This window comes from Carcharhinus amblyrhynchos, chromosome 12, assembly GCF_965287045.1.
Source record: "Carcharhinus amblyrhynchos chromosome 12, sCarAmb.v2.hapA, whole genome shotgun sequence".
Taxonomy (NCBI): Eukaryota; Metazoa; Chordata; class Chondrichthyes; order Carcharhiniformes; family Carcharhinidae; genus Carcharhinus; species Carcharhinus amblyrhynchos.
In genome coordinates this window covers 57,122,382-57,148,084 of record NC_137335.1, presented here as the reverse complement: position 1 = coordinate 57,148,084, position 25,703 = coordinate 57,122,382, and the positions used below count along the sequence as shown (strand labels likewise).

At 38.8% G+C, this 25,703-nt stretch overlaps 2 protein-coding genes across 5 annotated transcripts in view; one reads left to right on the top strand and one right to left on the bottom strand.

Annotated features, from left to right (window-relative positions):
- Positions 1 to 1,852: 1,852 nt before the first annotated feature.
- On the bottom strand, positions 1,853 to 18,537 carry LOC145351005 (uncharacterized). 2 transcript variants are annotated; one of them, XR_013888292.1, is made up of 7 exons: positions 18,383 to 18,537; positions 15,711 to 15,748; positions 14,516 to 14,689; positions 10,749 to 10,895; positions 8,954 to 9,079; positions 2,663 to 7,044; positions 1,853 to 2,518 (listed from the first exon to the last, which is right to left on the bottom strand). XR_013888292.1 is itself a non-coding variant. In XM_080200581.1 (6 exons), the coding sequence occupies exons 1-6, from the start codon at positions 18,386 to 18,388 to the stop codon at positions 8,588 to 8,590; spliced, it is 582 nt and encodes a 193-aa protein (XP_080056707.1). In that variant the 5' UTR covers positions 18,389 to 18,537; the 3' UTR covers positions 7,942 to 8,587. The 2 variants fall into 2 exon arrangements, 1 of the variants encoding a protein (XP_080056707.1); XM_080200581.1 differs by lacking the exons at positions 1,853 to 2,518; positions 2,663 to 7,044 and adding an exon at positions 7,942 to 8,678.
- utp25 (UTP25 small subunit processor component) overlaps positions 17,938 to 25,703 on the top strand; it is a 33,004-nt gene continuing 25,238 nt past the window's right edge. For 2 of the 3 annotated variants that reach the window (XM_080200578.1, XM_080200577.1), the window contains exon 1: positions 18,739 to 18,947. In XM_080200578.1, coding sequence (XP_080056704.1) covers positions 18,838 to 18,947 — 110 coding nt within the window. In that variant the 5' untranslated portion in view covers positions 18,739 to 18,837. Of the gene's footprint in view, positions 18,396 to 18,738; positions 18,948 to 25,703 lie in introns of those variants that run through there. The other variant, XM_080200579.1, reaches the window with a different exon arrangement.

Genomic DNA, 25,703 nt, shown 5'->3' with positions numbered 1-25,703 from the left:
CTAAATGCGACAATAAACAAAACTTTTACTAATATATCGCAAAATGAAATAGTAAACTCATTTCTTATATAGGCAAATCACATGTATCTGCACTGAACAAATCTTATACAGTTACTCAATCCAATCCCGAGTGTTTATACATTGATCCAATGATATTCACCTGATGACGGCGCAGTGCTCCGAAAGCACATGCTACCAGATAAAACTGTTGGATTTTTAACCTGGTGTTGTGAGACTACTTATTGTGCCTACCCTAGTCCAATGCTGGTAACTTCACACCACTGATAGTGGCTAATAGCCACAATGGAGGGCAATTAATTAATGTCTCAATCCTTACAGCTCGGTAATGAACTGCCAGCTTGTAATTATCGGGCTTGGGGAGTCTCTGTTCAGCAAGTTTTTTTTTCTCTACTTGTCAGTATTCCTAACTTAAACATTTGTCTGTGAGTTACTTTTTCTGTTCAGTATTTCCTTATCTTTCCACCTATGTTCTGACTCGAACATAAACATTTGTCTACGAGTTATGTCATCCTGCTCCCATTACATTGTGTTCTTTGTTTGAATATAAACATTTGTTGAGTGATGTGAGAGGCATTACTGAACTGAAATTTTGCCTTTAACATTCGGTCAAGTAATTAGACCTATGAGCTGAAATTCTACCACCCTACTCACCATAGAATCAGAGTGGGTGAGGGGGTGAACAACGGAAATGTTTGTGACCTTGGGTGGGATTTTCCAGTCTCTAATCAAGCGAGGTCGTAAAATCCCACCCTTGGTGTTTTATGTCGCAGCTAGCAATCTTCCATCTTGAGTATCTTCAGGTGTCAAAGCAGTTATACATTGAGTGTATTATAACTTGTGATACGCTGCAAGTACTTTTGCCATTTCTTAGTCACAGGACTAGCTGCAATTTTGGATGCATGAAGTAAGGACATTAAATTCACTGAATTTACAAAGTTAATGCTAGTACTGCAAAGCTAGTTATAAAACAGTAGTTGAGAGTGGTACTACTTCATCAGCAGAAAAGTTTAAGAAGTGGAAAAGACAGTGGAAGATCAATAACAAGGATTCATCAATCTTAAATTGTGACAGAGAGGTGAAGAGAAATGTATTTATTTTAGTGTTTTTTCTGCATATGGAATGCTTTGCCACAGTGAATGATTGAGACAGAACCCATTGCTTCTTTTAAATGGAAAACTGGATATATGTTTGAAGTAGGAGATGACAGCGAGACAGTGCCAGAAGTCTTGAATCCTTCTAAACATGTCAGCAGGCACATGATCTGAACAGCCTCTGTTGTAAACCTCATAGTTACATGGCATCACAACGTCTGTAAGTTATCTTTTTTAATTCATTCTCAGGAAGTGGATGTTTTTAGACTATGTAATTATCCTGAAACAAGCCTTCTTGAACAACTGCAATCTTTGGTCATTTTTGTAGTAATTCGATATAACTGAATGACTTGCTAGGCAATATCAGACGGCAGCTAAGGGTGGTGGAAGGTCAGACAATTAATGATTTCAGAAGGAAATTGGATTGGTACTTGAGGGAAATAAACTTGTAAACTTGCAGAGCTACAGGAATGGAGTTGGGGAAATGGGACTGACTAGTTGGCTCCATAGACTCAGTGGGACTGTAGGCCTCATTCTGTGAAGTTATGTGTATGGTTTCAAATTTTCTAAAGTTGTGTCTTCTCTACTATTAATCCAACCCCTTGAGTTTACCAGTCCAATTGCTTAACTACTGCTTTACTGCACCCATGTCTATACTAAGGTGTTGCTTTTAGCCCCTTCCTAATAAATTTCAAATTTTGAATATGAGTAGAATGTTTAAATTCAAAAATCGACAACAGTTACACTTCAAACAGATTTTATTAACTCACATAAAGTTTGTCACCCACTTAATATAAATGCTTGTGGAATACAGCAAGGTATCCAAAATTATTCACCATTTCCAGGTCTGGAAGTAAACTTTAGGGAGAAGGTTTCCTCGACTGAGGGTCATGCTTATGTACTTTTTTGCAAAGCCAGGTAGTCTGGCAAGTCAAATTAAATGTAAGATGTGATGTAAACATGTGAGACATTAAAGTTATCAGCTTAATTATGGATAGTATAATGAATAATAGGGTTTTAAAATGAAAAAGATCTTAAATTTCTAATTTAATGTACCAATTTTGTATATTTAAATTGAAAATTATTTACATTATATGGCACATGTTCATTGTGTGCAGTGAATCTTTCTTACATTCACTGCTGTTTTATGTATTTAAGTCGTGCAGGAAAATGGATATTTAATTAAATCCCTCAAATAGTTTTACCCAATTTGTTTAAGTAGCATCACATTGTTCTTTTAATACCTGGACACTTTTTTTCCAAATAGTATTTCAATAAGCAACAGTTGTGACATAAGTGGCAACTTAAAACTCTTCTTTTAGTTTTATTTAATCACCAGTTGTGATAAATGCTCTCAACACCAGTTGCTTTGATGACTTCTGATAGTGTAACATGCATTTTATTAGCTGAAAGAGAAATTAATCACTGTGAATGAGAGATCACTTTTTATCTCTAAAGTAAACATTTAGATTTTAAAATTTAAGGATCTTAATAGATCAGTCTTTGAATTTATATATTAATAAAGTTTTGTGAAATGCTGAATCACGTACCTTTGAAAGTATTTCATGGACTCAGAGTCTTTGGGCAGAATTTCCCCCAAAAATATATAGTGTCACAGAAGTCTGAAAACTGGAGAGTTTCACTCCGAGCTACCCAGTCAATTTTCTTTTCATACATCAATTTTTTTGGCAGTAGGGAGTTCCATGCGGATAAAAAGAAACAGGGAACCTATTCATGCCAGGGAAACAGGCTGTAGACAGCTAGGCATGCACCCTGATTCTCCTATATACTGGAGGGATGGCACAGTGGTTAGCACTGCTGTGTCAATGCCAGGGACTCGGATTTGATTTCCAACTTGAGTCATTGTATGTGCCAAGTCTGCACATTCTCTCCATTTCTGCATGGGTTTCCTCTCACAGTCCGAAAGATGTATTGGTTAGGTGATTGGCCATGATAAATGTACCTCAGTGTACCCGAACAGGCGCCGAAGTGTGGCAACAAGGGGATTTTCACAGTAACTTCATTAGTGTTAATGTAAACCTATTTCTGATAATAAATAAATAACTTAGTTACAGTACACTTGTACACTAAAGAAAACTACAGCACAGGAACAGGCCCTTCAGCCCTCTAAGCCTGCACCGACCATGCTGCCCAACTTAACTAAAACCCCCTACTCTTCCGGGGACCATATCCCTCTATTCCCATCTCATTCATGTACTTGTCAAGACACCCCTTAAAAGTCATTACCGTATCCGCTTCCACTACCTCCCCAGGCTTGGAAAATCATTCCCTTTGATTATGTTCCACTGTCTTTAACACTTTCTTTAATTCCACAAGTTTGTTGAGCGTGTGAGCAGCATTATACCTTGGTAAATGCTATTCAAGACGAGTAAGCTGGACAGCAGTCTCATTATAAGAGCAACTTCAGTGCTTCTTTTATTTTGCATATTATTTAATTTCAAATTAATGTAATTTTGCAATATCAGTCAAGCATTGGAAGCAATAAACTTTTACCATATTTTTAAAACTCTTTTCACATTTCTTTTAAACACTTCTTCGCTTGTTTTTTATTTTTCATTTGTTTCTTTAATTGATTAATCTGACCGTTGTACATCACACTGCCATTCATTTATTTTTTCAGTATGTGGTTGTCTAATTTTCACTTTAAACAAATCTCTTAAGAAACATTTTTAATTTACTCAAATATTATTTAATGCATCTAATTAATTCCTTGCACACTCAAACGTGTAGCAGTTGATTTCTTCTCTGATTTCTTCCCCCAAACTACTTCTCAAAGTTTTTTTATTCTTTCACAGGATCTGGGTGTCGCTAGCTAGACCAACATTTATTGCTCATCCTAGTTTTTTATTGGCACTGACACCCATCCAGCACCTTACTTTGGATTCTGGATAGCAAGCATTCATGGGCTTTACACTGACAGCCCTCTTATGTGTCACATTGGAAAATGATCAATATTAATTACTTTCCTCTCCATTACCTAATATTGCTCCCACTGCTGCCACAATTGGTATCCACACTAATTTGGGAACTTCTAGCCTTGCACAACTTAGTACTGTGTTAGTTTTGGATGGGGTGGCATTGGAGATTCGTGCAGACAAACCGGTTTTCTTTCTGACTACATGCAATGAAAAATGGTAATGAGCTGTAAGCAGTATGGTAAACAGAGAAGGCCATCTTATCTTTATCTTCTTGTAAGTCCAAGCAGCATCTTCACAGATAGCGTTCCTGCCAAACTCTCAGAAGACATCAGAAATAGTATCAATTAGATCAGTCTTGACAACTTCAGAAAGGACTATTAGAAGCCTTAAAATACATTGGTTATTCAACACAAAGTATTACAATATGAGAGTTTCACTTTTATTTCCAAATATGTGTGAAGCAGCCAGAGGTATCCATATCAGCACAAAGAGTACTGGCAGATGGAAATATTATTCAGCTACCTTCTGCAACTTGAGATAATGATATCCCTCAGATATTTTTAAAAATTATACACATTAATTTCCATTATTTTCTTCCAAAGTCACAGCCTATGACTTTTGTGAAGGTATGCTAACATACCTGTCCAAACAAAATGAACCAAACAAAGATGAACGACTGCAAAACTGTTCCATTTATTTTCCTCTGCCTAACTTCCTCTCCCTTCCGAATAGCAATCAAGCTCTGGTATATGGTTCCATAACCATGTTGTCTAGTGGTACAATCTATAACAACTGTTGGAGTGAAAGGATGCTATTTGGTTCATGCAGCCACTGCATCTTCCAATATGGACTTCTCAACCTCCACAATTAATTCCTTTCCCTATGTCTCTAGGTGAAAATAATTATCAAGCAGTGTTGCTACTATCTCTCAAACATAAATCATCCTTCAACCATCTTGTTCATTTTATTTTTTGTTAGCTGGATTACTTTTCCAAGTGTTTAGTGCTATTTCCCTTTTGATAAAAGCAGCTGTTTTATTCCAAGAGCACAATGTTGCCCAACCCCACAATTCTCAATCACCTATCTTAAAAAGTCCCTCATCCTCCTGTATGCATTTAAATTGCCTGCTACTATATTACCCTACATTTTTTCACATTAAAGCTTATCTGCCATGTCTCATATAACTGTTGCAAGTGAACAAGTTTTCTATTCGTTACTTGCCAACAATCCTATATCAGTGAATGTAACAAAAAAAATGACTGCTAAACCAGATATAATTTTCCATTTTCTTAAATATTGTGAACCGAGATATCTTGGCAGATATTTGTGAAACATAAATGGTTACTTTCTCTGAGGAGAACTTTGAATGAAAATTTATAGATCGCTAGTTTATTGAAGCAATTTTATTCATTTTGTGCTTTAACTTTTGACTATTGGAATTACATTGCTATCCAAAAGTTCTGAATTATCTCAGTAGTTCTGGAGCTCCTTTTTCTTCAATTTGTTGAAGGCTCTAAGTCTAGGTGCTCTGTGGGTGGTTAAATCTTCAAGTTCCTACATAAGACATTTTCAAACTTACGTGCCTTATAGATTACTGAGCTCCATCTGTACAGTTCGTATTATCTCCTTTGTGAAAAATAGTGAATAATGTATTCGATTCATCTGCTATATCTTGTTCAAATTTAATAATCTGTCCTGTCCATTCCTTGAACTTTCTTCTATTAACCCCGCAACTATAAAACTTCATTCGTCCCTCCTAATGTATGGTGTGACCTGTTCATCATATTTTCTCTCATTTTTTTAACTAACAGGCTATTTTCATGTCAGCCAAAATAAGTGTCAGTAAACTTTTTGATTGCTAGGGATATCACAGCCAAGCCTAATCCCATTGTCAACAAACATCAAATTTTAGACAAGTCAATGTACCTTAGCTTAAATTTGGCACAACTAAAACAGCTCCAGTCTGTACCTAAGTGCCTTTGGTGCAGATTCCATCAACTCCACAGCTGACAGTAAATTGATTAACAATCTCAGGTTCCTGTTTTACTTGTAGCTGAGCTTTTCATCCCATAACTGTTTGCTAATGATCTTTCAAAATCTTAATCTACATTATCTCCACTGAGAAAGGACTTCTGTCTGGTTACATCATTGTGATCAATTACAAACCAGCTCACCCAAAACTCAACCTCTCCCTTTTTCAGATAATCATCGCTATTATCCTCACTCAGTTCTTCTGGCAAAACGCGCTCTAATGAATGAAGATTCTCATATGCAATTTCTTCAATTGTCTTGCTCCACAACGTCTGAGCAACCCTCTTCAGATCACACATACACACACACACACCACTTCTCTGACTCCCAGTTTAGTATGTCGTCCCCGCTCCGTTATCAAAAGCCCCTCAGTTACTATGCCCTGTGTTCAAATTCCAAAACAATCCTAAAATTCCACATCCTTCAAAGCCTTTCTTAAAATCCATATCTTCAAGCATTTTTCTCCTCTACTAAATTTATCCTCTTCCAGTTTGATGTCCATCTGTCCACTTTTTAGTGCCTTCTAAACCTTTCTTAAATTACAAACTGGTGATGATCCTCACAACTGTAGAGCAATCAGAAATACCAAAACCATTTATTTTCTCACTTCTCTGCTCAGGAACATTAACCAACTGTTGTGCTCTGCTACTGCTTGAGCACAGACCAATTATTGAACCTGTGATCATCACTATCTGTATGGCTCAGCATCAAAACATAAAGTGAATTTACCTACTGAGGCATTGTGGCATTAAAATCATGCTCTTTGTTACAAGAACAACAATTTAAAGCACAGTATCCACTTCAAAATTGGACTAAGCAACATGGTTTTGCACAGATTCAGATAAATAAAGCAAATAAAGAAAATTATTATGCAAAAACTTCTCACCTGAATTATAGTGCTCAAGTCTCCCGGTAGTCTCAGCATCACCAGTAGGCCACACAGGATGCACTACCTATGTTACCTTTCAGGAGACAACAACAGCATCAATCTTGCACCACAATAAAGGTGGTGATTATAATTAGACTTAATAATCACATGCAATGTTGAGAAGAAAATTAGAAAAATTGGTTAACAGGCTTAAAGAAAAACTTAAGGGCAAATTTTAAATTGCACAAAATTAAAATTGCTACATTTGTATCACCCACAGATCTTGTTTCAATGGTTAGGACTATAAATTAAAATATTAATCTCTTCTACTGCTACCTTTTAATATTAATATATTACTGGAAGCCAGATATGTCATGGGACATGCCCACATAAAATTTAGTTAACCATACCTTAACGAATTATTGTCTCTTCGTACATACAATTCCTGCTTGCAGATTTAAGACCCAGGGTACGGCTAGCCTAAGGTTAACTTGAACTGCACACTTGTCAGAAGACAGAACTCAGCCCTCAGCACAAAGGGAACTAGCAAGATTCGTTGTTAAACGAACTGCTTTACTGGCAAGTTAGGTTGTGGTCATCCTGGAGATGGCAGGCTCTGTTCCATAATACTTTTCCGTCGTTACGCTATGTTTCTCTGCCATTAATGTGGCAACATTAGGAAGAGTTACAGCTGTTCATTAACTTTTTTTGTAGCAAGTACTGATAACACTTTCATTAGAATATTCATATGAATATATGGTAAAAGTTACTATACATTACTTCATTAAAATATTCAAATGAATATAGTTAAGATACATTAGCTATCTAACATTTTTGTTTGTCAAACAGAACATGTTCCACTTCAATTATTGTTTAATAACAAAATCAAAAGGGTCAAGCCACATTGTATAAATATATATATATTTTGGGAAAATGAATTTAAAACCCTTTGAAATTCACAACTGTTTTAAATATTGTTTTTATTTTCCTTGAATTTTTCATTATGCTCTTTCTGGTTCAGAAAGTAACATTAATCCACATTTATTTCATTTACATTATTTAGTGTTTCTAACAGTTCAAACTTAAACAGTGAGTTTTCTTTTCCATGTATGGAATCAACCAGCCATTAACTACTTTCACTTTACAGTGTCACTGCTTTCAGTATTTTATAGTTGAAAAAAAACATTTCACTTCTAAAAAATAAGGATGTACACGCAATATTTCCAGACAAACAACATTATTAAAACAATCACAGCTACCTAAGGTAAAATAGCTGCACAAAAGTATTTTCAAACTTCATAAAAGTTGACTCATGATTCTTTACAAAGATAAATGCTTGACCTCAGCAGAGACATCTAGACATGAAACATGAATGGTTATTTAATCATTCAAGATTTATATGTGCATGAAGCACCAATAGGAGTCCATACAGCTTATATAAAACAATACTTCAAAAGTCCAAAGAGTCACAGAAATATGTATTTGTATGGCTTATGCCATTTGGTGCATGAGGGCTGCTGCAAATATTGTTGACAAGTCTCAACTAAGTTTCTTTGCCAGCATTATTATTTGCTGTTCCTAGTCCGGCCATCAAAAAACTGTGTCCACCCCACTATACAATTTAACAGTATGTGGCTTTAAAAGTGTCTGCCACCTGGCGGTCCAGGCCATCTCTGGCCCCGTCCAGGTGGCGGAGGTGGCAGCGGTGCACCAGGTCCATTGTGAAAGCTGTGTGAAAGGATAAAATCACAATTTTTTGTTTCATGGTGTACTTTTCTTCATTACAAAATATTGTCATAAAAATCTAACAATATACTATTATCAACTTATACACTAAATAGCCATTTGAAACATTCTTAACATGCAGATTTTTATAGGCTTCCAAACAATTACTGACTTCAATAAATGCTAATTACAAAACTTAGAGCTAAGTATTTTGTTTAACTTAGAAAAAATGAATTAATAGTGCTTTGGGCAAAAGATCCCACAAAAGTTCGACTTACCCTCTCCGAGGTGAGAAAACTCCTCCTTGCATGCCTCTAGCTCGAATAAAGGGGGGTCGTCCTCTGAAACACATTGGTCCCGGAGGAGGAGGAAGTGGTGGTGGAGGAGGACCACCACCCCTAAATCTGCAAGACAGTTATCAAATGCTAATTACCATGGAGAGCAAATTAAAACATATTTTATTCAAACTTGGAGACAAAGTTTTAAGCAGCTGGACAAGACCATAAAAGGCAAGGACTTTTGGGAGTCAGAACATGTAAAAAAAATCTCAGTTTAAGTATTGTAATAAAATGTTAAAATTTTCATTGCTTAGTAATAGCACAGAACATTTCTGCTAATATCTCTTGCAAGGCATGTATTTTCAATCAGCTCACCAGAAAGTTCAAGGATATTTGCATTACATCACAACCTGTGCACCCAACAATTACAGTATGAGTACAGATAAAAACAGAGGTTTAGTACTTGTAACAACTCCAATTCATTTTTGATATTCAAGTTAATGTAAGTTTTAAGTTTATGTATTAGTCTCATAAGTAGGCTTACACGGAAGTTACTGTGAAAATTCCCTAGTTGCCGCACTCCAGCGCCTGCTCAGGCACACAGAGAGAATTTAGCATAACCAATGCACCCAACCAGCACGTCTTTCTAAACTACATGTAAACTAATAAACAGTGATATATTGCTACAAAGCTCGGTCTGTCTACTGATTTCACATTTTAATAAAATATTTATCTGAAGAGAAAATACTTACAAGGCTTTGTTTCAAAATTCAAAAATTCTTTACATCAAACAGGCTTCTGTTGTCTTCACCAACAACAAGCAATTAACTGGAGGCACTTGATGGGAACATATTTGGAAGAGACAAACATAGAAGTTCCTGTGTTCTTTGTGCTTGTCCAGTAAAAAAAACTAATGGGATATTGGCCTTTATCTCAAGAAGGTTGGAATATAAAACTAATGCTTCAGGTTTTCAGAGCCTTGTTTGGTCTCAGGTTGGCATTCGTTCCTGAACACTGAATCTAAGAAATTATATATTGACTTTGGGAGAGTAAAACACTGATTCACCAGAACAATACCAGTATTTGAATGTTTAAATTATGAGAGCAGGTCGTATAAATGAAAGTTGGAATGGAAACGTAGAATGGTTACAGATGAAGGCCATTCAGCCCACCATTTGTGACAGCTCTGCAATAACTCTAATAATCTCACTCCTTCCCTTTCCCCCTAGCCTTTCAAGTATTTTCTCTTCAGATAGATATCAACTCCCATTTGAAAGCATGTTTAAATATGCCTCCATTACACTTTCAGCTAGTACATTCCAGATCCTAATGACTTGCTGCATTAAAAAGCTTATCTCATGTCGCCTTTGGTTCTTTTGCCATTCATCTTAAATTGGTGTTTTATGGTTTCCAACCGTTTCGCCCACAGGAACAGTTTCTCCCTGTCTACTTTGTCCAGACCCTTCATGACCTTGGGCAACTCTCATCAAATTTCCTCTCAACCTTCTCTAAGAAGAACAGCCCCAGCTTCTCCAATCTAACTGAAGTCCCTCCCCACCCTAGAACAATTCTCAAATCTTTTCTGTACACCCTCATAACTTTCCTTACACATCCTACCTTAGTATGGGGCCCGGAATTGGAAGAAATCCTCCAGTTCAGGTCAAACCAGTATTTAATAAAAAGTTCACCTTAACCTTCTTGCATCTGTACTCTATGCCTCTACTTATAAAGCCCAGGATCCCATTTGCTGGTTGCAATGTTTCTAATTTCCTACCAAAACTTGGAAGACCCTTACCTTGCAGGAGGAGGGAAAGACATATCTCCCTGCCCATCAAAAGGACATTCCATCCCTCCCCTTGTAAGTGGTGGACCAAACCTAGACAGTCCTCTTCGTCCACGAGGATCTGGGTAGGGGCGCATTCTAGTATTTCCTACACCACGTCTAAAACAGAAAACAACATTTTAACTCAGATGAGCAAACACAATTCACATGAAGTTAACAATTTTAATGCTGAGCGTAAGATCATTTGTAATATTAAACCTTTTCTTCTGTGTTAATCAAAATGAGGGATATTAGCATAAAGAAAATAGAATTTATTGTTCTTACTACGATCAGTTAAGAGCATTCTTAAGTTCCTAATCAACTCCAACAAAATATCATTTTAAGTATTTTAGAAATTATAATTAAAATAATGGGTAATGTCAAAAACTTTGCAAATCTGGATGGAAGGAGTCAAAAAATCCTGTACATTTGGCTGAATGACCCTCCTACTGTGTAGTAAGATTACATTATTCTCAATGACACAAAACAATGATTCATTGAGTAAATGCACCACACAGTCTGCCGATGAACTATTTGGACCAATAAAACATGAAAAGTCAAAATGGGAATAGGCCATATGGTCACTCAAACTTTCCTCGCCATTCAGTGAGATGGTGGCTGATCTTCTACATCAACTCCACTTTCTCATCTTTATTCCATGATTTCCTTTGTGAGACTCAACATCCACAGCCCTCTGGGATAGAAAATTCCAAAGATTCACAACCCTGTGTTCGAAGAAATTTCTCCGTGTATTGGTCATAAATAGCTGATCTCCGATTCTGAGATTATGACCCACAGTTCTAGACTCCCTCAGGCAGGGAAGACAGACTGTCAGCATCTACTTTGTCAAGCCTTCCAAGAATCTTGTATAGTTCAACAAGGTCACCTCTCATTCTTCCAAATGCCAAAGAATCAAAGCCCATTCTACCTCATAAGACAACTCTCACGTCCCAGCAACTATTCCAGTGACTATTTATTTCACCCCCTCAAAGGCAAGCAAATATTTCCTTCGGGAAGGAGACCAAAACTGGACACTCCAATTATGGGACCTCACCAAAGCCTTATATAATTAATTCTTCCTTACCCTATATATTCCAATAAAGGCTAATATCCATTTACCTATCAATTGCATGCTGTACTTACATGCTAACTTTCTGTAATTCACGTACAAGACATTCAAATTCCTCTGAATACCAATACTTAATAGTTTCTCACCTTTTAAAAAATATTCTGCTTTTTTATTCTCACAACCAATGTTGATAATTTCACATTTCTCCACAAATACGCCATCTGCCACCCGGTTGCGCAACTGCTTAACCAATCTATATCCATGCAGCCTCACTGCATCCTCCTTGCAGCATGCTTTCCCTCATAGCTTTCAGCAAATTGGATATATTACACTCAGTCACCTCATCCAAGTCATTGATACAGATTGTAAATAGCTGAGCCCCAAGCCTTCGTGAAACTCGAATTGTTACAACCTGCCAACTCAAGAATGACCCATTTTCTGTCGTTAACCAATCTTCAATCCATGCTAATACATTATTCAATCTATGCTAATATATTACCCCAAATCTAATGAGCAATAATCTGGTGTAACAAACCTCTCATGTGGCAGTTTATCAAATTTTCTTTTGGCTTTTTCCATTTTATCTGGCTCGCCACAATGCTGGTTGATCACCCTTATTCCACTCCTCGTCAGTCACACACATCACTTCCAATCCCACTGTGTTTAAATCTCTCGCCACCACATCTTTCCATCTAGCTTTATGCCTTCCTGTTCGCCCTCTTGGTGGCAGTCCCATCTCCATCAGCTTCCTCACCACATTTCCTTTTTTTGTCTGCACCAGATAACCATACAATTTCAATCTCTTCTCAGCTACTTTCTGCGATGCTCCCATTATCTTCAACTTATCGAAAAGTTTTGAAAATCCAAGTATAGCACATCCACTGATTCCCCTGCTAGTTGTATCCTCAAAACAGAACAGATTTGTCAAGCACAATTTATTTTTCATAAGACAGTTTTGATTCCACCAACTCATAAGATTTTCTAAGTCTCCTGTTACCAAGTCCTGAATAATAGTCTCTAGCATATTCACCACTACTTTATATCAAACTGTTCTGTAGTTCTCAGTTTCCAGTTTTGTCTTTGCCTCATTTCTTGAATAGCAGAGTTACATTTACTACCTTCCAAATCTACTGGGACCTTTCTAGAATCTAAGGTGTTCTTGAAAATCAAAACCCAACATGCACCATCTCTGCAGCCCCTCTTTTAAACCCTATATGATGTAGATCATAAGATCCAGCGGATTTGACACTTGGCCCTATTAATTTCTCCAGGAAAATTCTGTTACTAATAATTCTTTTAAATTCCTCACTTTCATTAGACTCTCAGTTCCCCATTATTTTCATTATGTTTTCTGTGTCTTTACTGTGAAAACAGATACAAAATATTTCTTCAACATCTCTGCCATTTTTAAATTCTCCATTATAATTTCTCCTGTCTTAGGAACCCTGTTGGAACATGGGATAGAAAAGGAGATATAGAAGTCATTGATTTAAAATAAGCTTAACAGAGAGGTTGGTGGAAAGCTAAAAATCAGTTTGGCATTTAGAAATTACACTACAAGGTAGTGTACCCACTTAATTAAACAATGGTATGCTGAATAGGCAATGTGTTTGGAGTCTGATAATCTGCAAGAAGATATTGCCTAAAAATAGTAATTTGAAAAAAAAAGAGGCTGCCTAAGACTGTAGATGTTAATTTTCAAACAGGAAAATAGGTGAGAAAATAAAAGCACATAAGGGAAAGGTGTACATGCAAGGTTTAGATCAGACTGGGAACCAATGCAACATTATTGAAAGGAAGTATCATGTAAGGTCAGGTGAATAGGAAACTAATCAAAAGAAATGAGGTAAATTCAAGCTTGTTAAAAGAAGACTGTATAAAAAGAGGCATTTTGTGCTCCAACAGTTGCGCAATGCTCAAGTGCATGCCCATATTTACTGTATTATGTTCCATTAACCTTCCTCCGCCTGTAAATTACTTTGCACACAGAGGAAAGAGAAAAATGTTTTACTTCACCACAGTGACTGAGTTTCTCACTTCTTACCATAACAACAGACCCACATTTACTTTTACTAATCTTTTTCTTTTAATCATTGCAGAATTTTTATATTTATTGCTTGTTTCCTCATATTCTATTGTTACATTTCATCAATTTCTTGATTACTCTTTATTGATTTTTAAAACCTCCAAAATCTCATGCTTACTATTCTATATAGCAACAATGTGGGCCTTTTCTTTTAATTGAGTAATATCCATGCTTGTTCCACTTTTCAGTGAACGTTTTGTACCTCAAAGAAATTATACTGCATGAAACCATGCCTGATCTCTGATCAGTGTGGAATTCTACTGGCATAACTAGGGCTGGTTGATATATAAACACAAATTAGCTTTTGTCCCCAAGTTGGAACAAAAAACAAAAAGTGGGCCACTCCCCCTCTCTTCTGATCACTATCAAATAATCTTCTACAAAAATATGTTTTGCTGAGGGCAGGCTGACACTTGCTTTGATGGCCCTCAGGTAATTTATGCTACCAATATATAAATGTCCACGTTTACCAATAAAGAAGATTCTCTTGAATGGGACACTGAAGAGCTACTGCTTTTTGGAAATGTACCCATATCAATGATCATCTCAAGGATAGGAGAGGAAAATAAATGAAATGAGAAATACCTTGCAGAGCCAAATCCATTAGCAGTTACTTGTCCTCGCCCAAATCTGCCAGATGATTCACCTCTACTTGGTGGCTCGAGGTCCTTAAGTCCTCCAAAAACACCTCTGCTGCCTCTTCCTCTGCCACCTCTGGCCATCCGCCCACCTCTTCCTCTTCCTTTACCTCCTCTGCCCCTGCTCAGAATAGTTGCATTACAACATACATTCTTCTCTCTACTGCATGTTATATTTAATATTAAATGACACTATAATTCAAGTGATAGAAAATATTCAGGGACTTGAACTGTTAACAATTAAGTCCCTCCAGTACAATTTCAAAATGAAACTAATTAGTAAGTTAATTTACCCAACTATCCTAGCATAAAAATATCCTGTCTTAGCATAAAAAGTTAAACTTTTCTCATGTCCAAATGCAATTTTCTTGAATATATTTCTTAGAGTTTGGCCAGCAAACGAATGCATAATTTTAGCCATTTAATTTTGAAGAAACAAGTAAAGTAATATTTTTACTGTTTGCAGGTACTTTTCAGTAAACAAATTATTAAATATGAAAACAAAGACTTCATTTAAGTACAGAAGGATTTGTTAAAATAAAGTATTATCGTTTTCAAAATGTATTTTGAAGAGTAGCATCAGTTTGTGCAGCTCATTATAAAATGTTGAAATTTTCAACTCAGTATATTTCAATTATGGTTGTCCATGTTATTTCTAATATGACATTTCCTCATGTTATAAGGTTTGTAACATCCCGCCCTCAAGAAGTTTTTACATGAAGTACATCTAGCTTATAAAGCACAAAAATGCTCAGGAATCTGTGGTGATATGTGATTTCAAGGCAAACATCTAATTGAGTGGATGATAAATCAAAGGAGAGCTTGCATAGCTCATAATATTCAGTAAGTGACATAACTGAACTGAAAGTGAAGTTTTTTGAAACCTGCATAACACAATAGGGGCTGCAGCAACTGAGGTCAGTTCCATTAGTGAAATCAAACTGAACTCTAAGTCTGACACAAATAATTCTTTGTCAACTTGTTGAATTAGTCACCTAGTTTCACTTGATTGACTATATTTACACGACTTTCTTAATGTTAAGGCTTTTTAAAATCTTAATTCAAATGAATCTTTAACATGTTTAACTAATCCACTAATTACATAAAATAATCCAAAACCATACATCCACACATTAGCTTACCTAATGTTGTCACTGCCAGCATGTTCATCAAAATCCACCTGCAAATCAAAATTTTAAAAAATTTCAAGTTAACTTGCTTAATACTTCACGTTAATGAACTCCCAACTGAGCTCCATTTCAAAAATATGATCTTTCTAGCATCATAACTGCACTGTAATGCATGTTGTACCAGTTTCTTGCTACTCAACTTCTTTTCATTTCCATGGTCAGTAACGTCATGCTGGCTCTATCCTCCAAGTCAATCCCACATCTCTCAAAACTGCTATCAATATTCTCCTCAGAAATTCTATTCTCCATCACTTGAACAACAGATGTTTAAATTTCCCTTTCTCTCTAAAGTCTTGGAACAAGACTTACCACTCACTGACCACTTCATATTCAAAGCCTTTAATCATGTGTTCATAACAGTACAGAAAAACGTGTCAAAGTCACCAACATCCAACTTTATTGTGACCAATGTTGACTGCCCCTCTTCAACCACTCCACTACCATCAATATAATCAACTCAGTCCATTGTTCTTATTTTTTTCTTTTCCAAAGTTCATGTTTGTGGCACTACTCTTGGTGGTTCAATTCCTTATTGTTGTATCATAGACATTCAACTGCCTCAATTGGTTTCTCCTGTCATATCTGTTTCTGGTGCAATCTGGGCTCTTCTCTTCCTCATAAACTATTGCTTTGCTATGTCACCAGGAGTGAGAGATCAGCTTTTACATATATGTTGATGACACACACACTATATGCATATCATCACGTCCCCAAATTCCTCCACTGCGAGATGGTAGATGAACAAGGCACACCACGTATCTGGCAGATTATAGTATTGGACAAGCTACAGTTGAATGTTTGATGTTGGGAAGGCAACAAAGAGACATCTGAAAATGGAGTTTAATCACGATGAAGCATAGATAAGAATTTCAGATGCAGTGGGGCCGAAAAGAGATGCAGAACCAAGCAATATTGTGAAGGCATGGAAAGGAGTCACTGAGTGATGGATTGGATGGTCACAAAGCTTAGCTTTAAGTCAAACAGACCACCAGCTGATCAATCTTATACTACATAGTTGTCACTGCTGGAAGGCAAACTAGGCATGGACAATAAAGACTGCTTTTAAGCTTCAATCTCTTTTAGATGCTGAAACTTGTGGATTCAAGCTCCAAGATAGATCTGAGCACAAAAGATACATTGACATTTAAGTGCAGTACCAAGCAATATTACAAGAGATAATCTGCACTGACAAAAGATTTTGGCTCTCAAGTTTATTTCAATGCTCTCTGTGGAACATTATGGTGCACAAATTGGCTCTACATTGCCTCTTAATATAGCAGTGGTGTGCCATAAGTGCCTAATTCATCTTGATATTGTTAGGTCTTTTAGGTATTATATAATTCTTTCAATGAACAATAGCATGATCATATCAAATGTTTATGATTATATTAATGAGGTCAATGAAGGATCATCAATCACAGTCGTAGAAGTGATTTTGGTCATTGTGGTCTGGCTGAAAACGAACTGTTAGGATTCGAACAATGAGTTGCTGCACAATGGGGTATGCAGTTGATTAGGGATAATTTGAAGATCTTAGAAAGATATTGGAGAGACAGTTCATGAGTATGGATGATGAGGATTTTATGAGTTGAGTTAATGTTAGTTGATAAACTAGCAATTCAATAAGCAAACTAACATTAACAATGAGCTAGCAAGATGGAGTCAGGGACAGACGATTGTAAACATGGGTCTAGAGAGAGAGTGTGTAGAATTGTGGTGAAGGTAACAGTTTGCAATCAGAGTGAATATGGTAGTGGAGAGATGGACAGAGGCAGTCACGTCAGAAGCAACTGCATTGACGTTTTCAATCTGAAGCCAAGAAACCACAAGCCTATTACATCTGGTATCCGAGGTTAAGAATGGGGCAAGTATGTCTGTTACGTAGAAAATTGGTTTCACAATATAGTAAAACAAGAAAATTGTTTAATAGAAGCACAATGTAAATGGAGTAAATATAAAGTCATTCATCTATAACATTCTAAAGGTTTGCAGAACAAGATGTGTAAAATGAAACTTTCGAGTTATTTCTGCATCAGGGACATCCTCTATACAGGAGCAAGTCATTGTCATGGCTGAGAAAAGGGAGACAAGTAAAATTTGGGAGTCACGTACCAATTCTGAAATTCTAACTGTGTTGTTGACAGCAATCCATTAATGTTTAAAAGGTCAGAGGATCATTGCACGTACACTAGGTTGTAGATGTACCAGACGATGGGAAGGAATCAGGTTGAAGTCAACGGAGGAGCGAGGGGCAGAAAAACAAGCCTTCGTGTTGATGTCCTCACGCTTAAAGACCATTGAATAAAATAGACGGGACTGTGAAAGCAGAGGAACCCGGCTTATTCTCTTGGCTTTCTAATTAAGAACTACACAGGAGCGCTTTAAATGAAGAATATTTCAACATTATAACCAATGGTATTTGCAGAAGACACAGCGTTTATTTTCGTTGTCAAGTATGAGAAGAGTTGCCGAAAGCGTTTTCAGGACCAAGGGAGGTCAGTCAGTGAGGCTCCGGCTCAACACAAAGAACCCGATCGAGAAGCAACTCGGCCGTGACTGTCAGTCCCGCACCGCCCGGCTAGCAACATAAAGAATGAGAAAGGCGCTCTCTGATGCATACTTGCCTCCATTGTGCAGGTGGGATTAAAGATAAATGGTACGCTCTTTATTTTTTATTAGAGTTCCCACGAATCGGGTTTATAAACGTTATTTTAATTTCCAATGAATGACTGTAACGGTAACCACGGACCACAAAATGGCGAGTTACAGCGCAGCTCAACCTGACTGGAAATCCCGCCTCTCCTCTCCTCGCCTCTCCATCTGATTGGCGAATTCCACCCCTCCATCTGTCCCCGCCTCTCTCCCCAGCCGGACTGTTGATTGGACACTTCCGATGTCAGTCAGAACTCCTCCCGCGGTTTCATTGGACAGGACTGATCAAGCCGAGCTGTGTAGGGAGTCGGCGAACCAATGGCGTGAGGCTATTTTGCGAGGTGGCTGCTGGACCAAGTCGGCCGATTAATTCGCAGCAAAGTGCGCGTGTACGGGAAGCAGTTGAAGGGTTCGCGTGGCGGTGGAAATGGGGAAAAGGAAGCGCAGAGGGAAATTGCGAGAACTTATCGGCAGCTTGACCAAGAAGCAGAAAAAACACTTGCGGGAATTCGGGGAGGAACATCCCTTTGACGATAAGTGAGTGTACCGGTCATCACTTTAAAACTGACATCCCCTGGACCAGCTTTACAAGTCGAGGGCCGCCCCTCATCCTCAAGTCGGTGTATCTTCTGAAGCTCCTGATTTTTTCATCTCGGGATAAGGTCCAAGTTTGGTTGAGATTTTATTTGGTAGGCCACCGTTCTCCTGGTCAGTTCTGGCCCAATGTTTCCTTCCCTTAGCGGAATCTTTGGTATTCTCTCCTCCAGAAGGCCGTGAGTGCCTGGTTGTTGTAGACATATTCAAGACAGAGAAATTAAGGGATATGGGGTTTGTATGGGGACGTTGAGTCGAGTTGGGAGATGGTGGAACATGCTTGAAAGGTCAACTAGACTGCTTCTGACTCTTGTTCTTGTGTTTTAAATTTTAAAAGCTCGTTTAGGACTGATGAACATTTTCAGGGGAAAAATTGGGTGAAAATGGTTCTAGGCATGAGTCGCTTCAGTTACTAAGGTAAATTGGAGCAATTAGGACAGTTTCCTTGGAGAAGACCGAGAGAAGATTCAGAATCATGAGGAGTCTGGACAGTTGATAGGGTGAACTGTTTCTGAAAGGATCAAGAATGAGACGTCACAGATCTAATGTAGTTAATAAAAGAAGCAACATGAGGGAAACTTTTTCGTGCAACACAAAGTTAAGGTCTGAAATGCACAACCAGACAATGTGGCGGAGGCAGGTTAATCAAGAAGTTCAGACTAGGATTAGAATATTGTCTGAAAAGGAAGCATACACAAGGTTACAAGATGAACATGAGGGAATGGCACTAAGTGAATTGACCATGCAGTGCAGATATGATGGGTTGAAAGGGTACTAGCATTGGACTGGGGTAAACCACAGTAAGAAGTCTCACAACACCTGGTTAAAGTCCAACAGATTTATTTGGTAGCACAAGCCACTAGCTTTCGGAGCGCTGCTCCTTCATCAGGTAAGTTAAAGTTCAGGTAAGTGGGAGTTCTGAACTTTAACTTACCTGATGAAGGAGCAGCGCTCCGAAAGCTAGTGGCTTGTGCTACCAAATAAATCTGTTGGACTTTAACCAGGTGTTGTGAGACGTGAAAGGGTGAGCCTGTGAAGGTGCTTCCTAAGACTGCTGGGACAGGTGTTCCAGGATTTTGACCCAGTGATAGTGGGGGGAAAAAAAGTATATCTAAGTTGAGGTGATAGGAGCTTTGTGTAACGCAACCTCGCAAGAGTGTTCCAACCTGAAACACTGGTTTCGTATTTTTTTGGGATATTAGTGAGGAATGTTTACAGAAACAGTGAGAACTCTGATCTCTCGTTGAACAAATAAGTAAAAGTATTTATTAAAGTGAAAAAAAAGCTGCAAAATAAAACTTTCTACTTCAGCAAATTAACAGTCAACACTTAGTCTCTCACAGGTTGAAAATGTAAAAGTATCTGTTTCTTCCCGTAATCCTAAACTCTGCTGAAACCCTGATTTCCAAACATCAACCATAAACCTATTGGTGAAATCTAGCCAGTGATTACAACCAGGGCTTGGGAAAGGTCTTCAGTTCAGTGAAGTAAATTGTCTTTTGCATAAACTGGCTTTCCTTTAGCACTCCATCTCTAGCTGAGTTGTTTTGTGAAGATGGCTCTCTCTCTCTCTCTCTCTCTCTCTCTCTCTCTCTCTCTCTCGTTGCATTTTCTTCACCTCGTCTATGTCTAAACTGCTTCCTGACTCATGGCACTACATCTCTTAACCAATTTTTACAAATGCACCATAGAAAATATCTATATGGATGTATCATATATTGTTATGCCTCCTGCTCTGACCAAGACCGCAAGAAACTACAAAGGATTGTGAACATAGCCCAGTCCATCACATAAACCAGCCTCCCATTCTCCATCTACAGTTCCTACTGCTTTGAGAAAGGAGCCAGCACAATCAAGGAACCTGTGTGCCTTCTAGAAACTCTCTTCCACTTTCTTCCATTGAAGAAAAGATACAAAAGCCTAAAAAACATACCAGCAGCTTCTTCCCTGCTGCCATCAGACTTTTGAGTGGTCCTGTCATATATTAAGCTGATCTTTCTCTTCACCGTACTTGAAACTGCAACACTATATACTGCACCCTATACTTTCCCCTCTGTACTTTATGAATATGTTTTGCCTGTATAGTGTGCAAGAAACAATACTTTTCACTGTATCCCAGTATATGTGACAAATCAAATCAAAGGTTAGCTCTGCTGCCACACAGTGCCAGGAACTGAGTTAGACTTCCAGCCTTGGCTGACTGGAGTTTGCATGCTGTCCATGTTTCTGCGTGGGTTTTCTCTGGGTGCTCCAATTTCCTCCCACAGTCCAAAGATGTGCAGATTAGATTGATTGGTCACACTAAATTGGCCCTTTAATATCCAAAAATGTGTAGGTTAGGGGGATTAGTGGGGTGAATATATGGGGATTGGGCCTGGGTAAAATGCTCTGTCAGAGGTTTGGTGCAAACTGGGCTGAAAGGCCTCCTTCTTCTGCACTGTAGGGATTCTGAGTCTCTGCTATGAAATACTGGAGTTGTGAAGTGCTGATGTTGGACAGCTTGAAGTCCATCAAGCAACATCATGCTTTTGAGTCCAAACACATTGTGAGGCAGAGTGGCAGCAGAGAAGGAAAGGAAAGAAAAGAAAGCAAATTGTGCACTCTAGAACCCCTACATCATGGGATGTCCTACCCAAGTGTCCTAAGATCTGTGTGTCAAGCATCTGACTATTCAATCACACGAAGACCTATGTGGAACTCACAACTCATAGATATCATCCTCAAATAAGGGTCAATTGACAACACTAATGTGGGAGGGAATGGGCTTTTATTTGGGTGGGAGAGTGCACTGTACAAGCAACCTACTTTGTCCTTGATACTGTTTAGCCTCTGTTGGATCAGTAGCCATTGAGGGAAGTGGAATGTGGAGTTTAACTCCTCTCTGGCCATGGGGGAAATTCCAGAGACTGCAGGATGGCTAACATGGTTCTACTTTTCAAGAAGGTGAATCAGGAAATTAGGCTGGTGTATTGCACGTCAGTGGTAGGGAACCTATTGGAAAGAATTAATCTTCACTTGGAAAAGTATGGTTTCATTATGGCTATTAGTATACTTTGTGAGAGGGAAGCCATGCCTAACATTTTTGAAAACTTCTATCAAATTTGTTATCGTATGTAAGGATGAGGGAGTTGCAGTTGATGTCGTTTGTGGATTTTAGCAAAGCCTTTGACTGGGTCCATATGGGAGACTGATTTGCGAAGGTTGAAGCACGTGGAATTTAGGAAAAGTTGGTGAGATGAATCCAAAGCTGGTTTAATGACAGGACTCAATGTGGTAGTAGAAGACTGTTTGACTGAGTGGAGGCCGATGTCCATGGCATACCATAAGATTCTGTGTTTGAACTCTTATTGTTTGCTAAATACATAAATTATTTGATTTATTGTCACGTGTATTAACATATAGTAAGAAGTACTGTTTTTTTGTGCGCTACAGAAAGAAATCCCATAACACCAGTTTAAAGTCCAAACAGGTTTATTTGTAGCAAAAGCCGCAAGCTTTCGGGGCAGCCTGTTTTGCGCACTGTACAGACAAAATATACCGTTTAAAGAGAAGGAAACAAGAGAGTGCAGAATGTGATGTTATAGTTATAGCTAGGGTGTAGAGAAAGATCAACTTAATGCAAGGTAGGTCCATTCAAAAGTCTGACAGCAGCAGGGAAGAAGCTGTTCTTGAGTCGGTTGGTACATGACCTCAGACTTTTGTATCTTTTTCCCAAAGCAAGAAGGTGGAAGAGAGAATGTCTGGGGGTGCGTGGGTCCATAATTATGCTGGTAGCAGGAAGTGTAGACAGCCATTGGATGGGAGGCTGGTTTGCATGATGGATTGGGCTACATTTACGACTTTTTGTAGTTCTTTGCAGTCTTAGGCAGAGCAGGAGCCATAACCAAGCTGTGTTACAACCAGAAAGAATGCTTTCTATGGTGCATCTGTAAAAGTTGGTGAGAGTCGTAGCTGACGTGCCAAATTTTCTTAGTCTTCTGAGAAAGTAGAGGCATTCGTGAGATCTCAACTATAGCATCAGCACGGGGAGACCAGGACAGGTTGTTGATGATGTGGACCCCTAAAAAAAAAACTTGAAGATCTCGATCCTTTTTATTTCACCACCATTGATTGTAGACAGGCATATGTGGGGGGACTGATGCGCAAGTTTGCAGATTACACCAAGATTGGTACGGTGATTAATAATGAAGAAAGTCATTGGTTACAGGTTATAGATGGGTTGGGCAGAGCAATGGCAGATTATATTTAATCTCTAAGTGCATGGTGATGCACTTTGGAAGAAGTATAAAGACAAGGGAATATTCAATGAATGGCAGAACATTAGGAAGCTCAGAGGAATAGATGGAACTTGGGGTACCTATTTACAGATCCCTGAAGGCGGCAGAACAGATAAATAGGATAATTAAAAAGGCATATAGGACACTTGCTTTTATCATAGAATCCCTACTGTGCAGGAGGAGGCCATTCGGCCATTGAGTCAGCACCGATGAAAATCCCACCAAGGCTTTATTTCCACAACCCTATGCGTTTACCCTAGCTAGCCCCCCGACACTAACAGGCAATTTAGCATGGCCAATCCACCTAACCCACACATCTTTGGACTGTGAAAGGAAACTGGAGCATCTGGAGGAAACCAACACAGACACAGTGAGAATGTGCAAACTCCATGCGTTCAGAGTGGCTAAAAGTAGTGGGCAATTAGAAGATTGGGAAAAATTTAAAAATCAACAAAATGACTAAGAAGGTGATAAAGAAAGGAAAGATAGACTATGAAGCTAAACTAGCACTAAATGTAAAAGAAAAGACAGTAAAAGTTTTTACAAATATATAAAGAGGAGGAGGCTGGCTAGAGTGAATGTTGGACCCTTAGAGGATGAGAGGGGATTTAGCGGTGGGAGATGAGGAAATGGCTGAGGCTTTAAATAAGTTTTTTGCTTTGGTCTTCACGGAGGAGGACACGAATAGTTTGCCAGATCTTAAAGATAGAAGGATGGTAGGAGTTGAGGACCTGAATGCGATTACTGTCACTAGAGAGGTAGTGCTTGATAGACTAATGGGACTGAAGGTGGACAAGTCCCCAGGACCAGATGGAATGCATATAGGGTTCTGAAAGAAATGGCAGAGGTGATAGCGGATGCCTTAGTAATTATTTACCAAAATTCGCTGGATTCTGGGGAAGTGCCGGAAGATTAGAAAATGGCTAATGTTACGCCGTTGTTTAAAAAAGGTAGCAGACAAAAGGTAGGGAATTATAGGCCGGTTAGTTTAACGTCTGTAGTTGGAAAAATGCTAGAGTCCATCAACAAAAAAGAAATAGCGAGGCACCTAGAAAAGAATGGTTTGATAGAGCAGACGCAGCACAGATTCGTTAAGGGGAAGTCGTGTTTGACGAATTTATTGGATTTCTATGATGATGTGACTAGTGCGGTAGACAGAGGGGAACTGGTGGATGTGGTGTTTTTAGATTTCCAAAAGGCGTTTGATAAGGTGCCTCAGAAAAGGTTGCTATAGAAGGTTAGGGTGCACAGAGTTAGGGGTAAAGTGTTAGCGCGGATAGAGGATTGGCTGTCTAATAGGAAGCAGAGAGTTGGTATCAATGGGTGCTATTCTGATTGGCGGTTGACTAGTGGAGTGCCGCAGGGATCGGTGCTGGGGCCTCAGGTATTTACCATTTATATAGATGATCTGGAGGAGGGGGCTGAGTGTAGGGTGATGAAATTTGCTGATGACACAAAAATGAGTGGAAAAGCAAATTGCGTGGAGGGTGTGGAAAGTCTGCAGAAGGATCTGGATAGGCTAAGCGAGTGGGCGGGAACCTGGCAGATGGAGTATAATGTTGGCAAGTGTGAGGTTATCCACTTTGGCAGAAATAATAGTAGGAGGGATTATTATTTAAAAGGCAAAAAGCTGCAGCATGCTACGGTGCAGAGGGACCTGGGGGTCCTTGAGCATGAGTCGCAAAAACCCAGTCTGCAGGTGCAGCAGGTGATTAAGAAGGCGAATGGAATGTTGGCCTTTATAGCGAGGTTGTTAGAATGTAAAAGTAGGGAGGTCTTGCTGCGACCGCACAGGGTACTGGTGAGGCCGCAGCTGGAGTAGTGTGTGCAGTTTTGGTCGCCGCGCTTGCGCAAGGATATATTGGCCTTGGAGGGAGTGCAGAGGAGGTTCACTAGGCTGATACCAGAGATGATGGGGTTGGACTATGAAGAGAGATTAAGTAGACTGGGTCTGTACTCGTTGGAGTTTAGAAGGATGAGGGGGGATCTTATAGAGACGTGTAAGGTAACGAAGGGGATGGATAGTGTAGAGGTAGAGGGATTCTTCCCGCTTAGAAAGGATAGCAGGACTCAAGGGCACACCCTCAAGATAAGGGGGGGGTGCAGTTTAGATAGGAGTTGAGGAGGAACATCTTCACTCAAAGGGTGGTGAATCTCTGGAATTCTCTGCCCATTGAAGTCGTGGAGACTACCTTGCTAAATATATTTAAGTCACGGTAGATAGGTTTTTGATAGACAAGGGAATTAAGGGTTATGGGGAGAGAGCGGGAAAGTGGAACTGATCCACTTCAGATCAGCCATGATCTTATTGAATGGTGGGGCAGGCTCAAAGGGCTAGATGGCCTATTCCTGCTCCTATTTCTTATGTTCTCCACGCAGACAGTCACCCAAGCCAGGAATCGAACCCAGATCCCTGACGGTG

Coding starts and splice junctions, on each gene's coding strand:
- LOC145351005 (XM_080200581.1), bottom strand. Junction 14,690..15,710: donor GCTGGCAGTGACAACATTAG/GTAAGCTAATGT, acceptor TATTCTGAGCAG/GGGCAGAGGAGGTAAAGGAA. Junction 8,679..8,953: donor GTTTTCTCACCTCGGAGAGG/GTAAGTCGAACT, acceptor CCTTTCACACAG/CTTTCACAATGGACCTGGTG.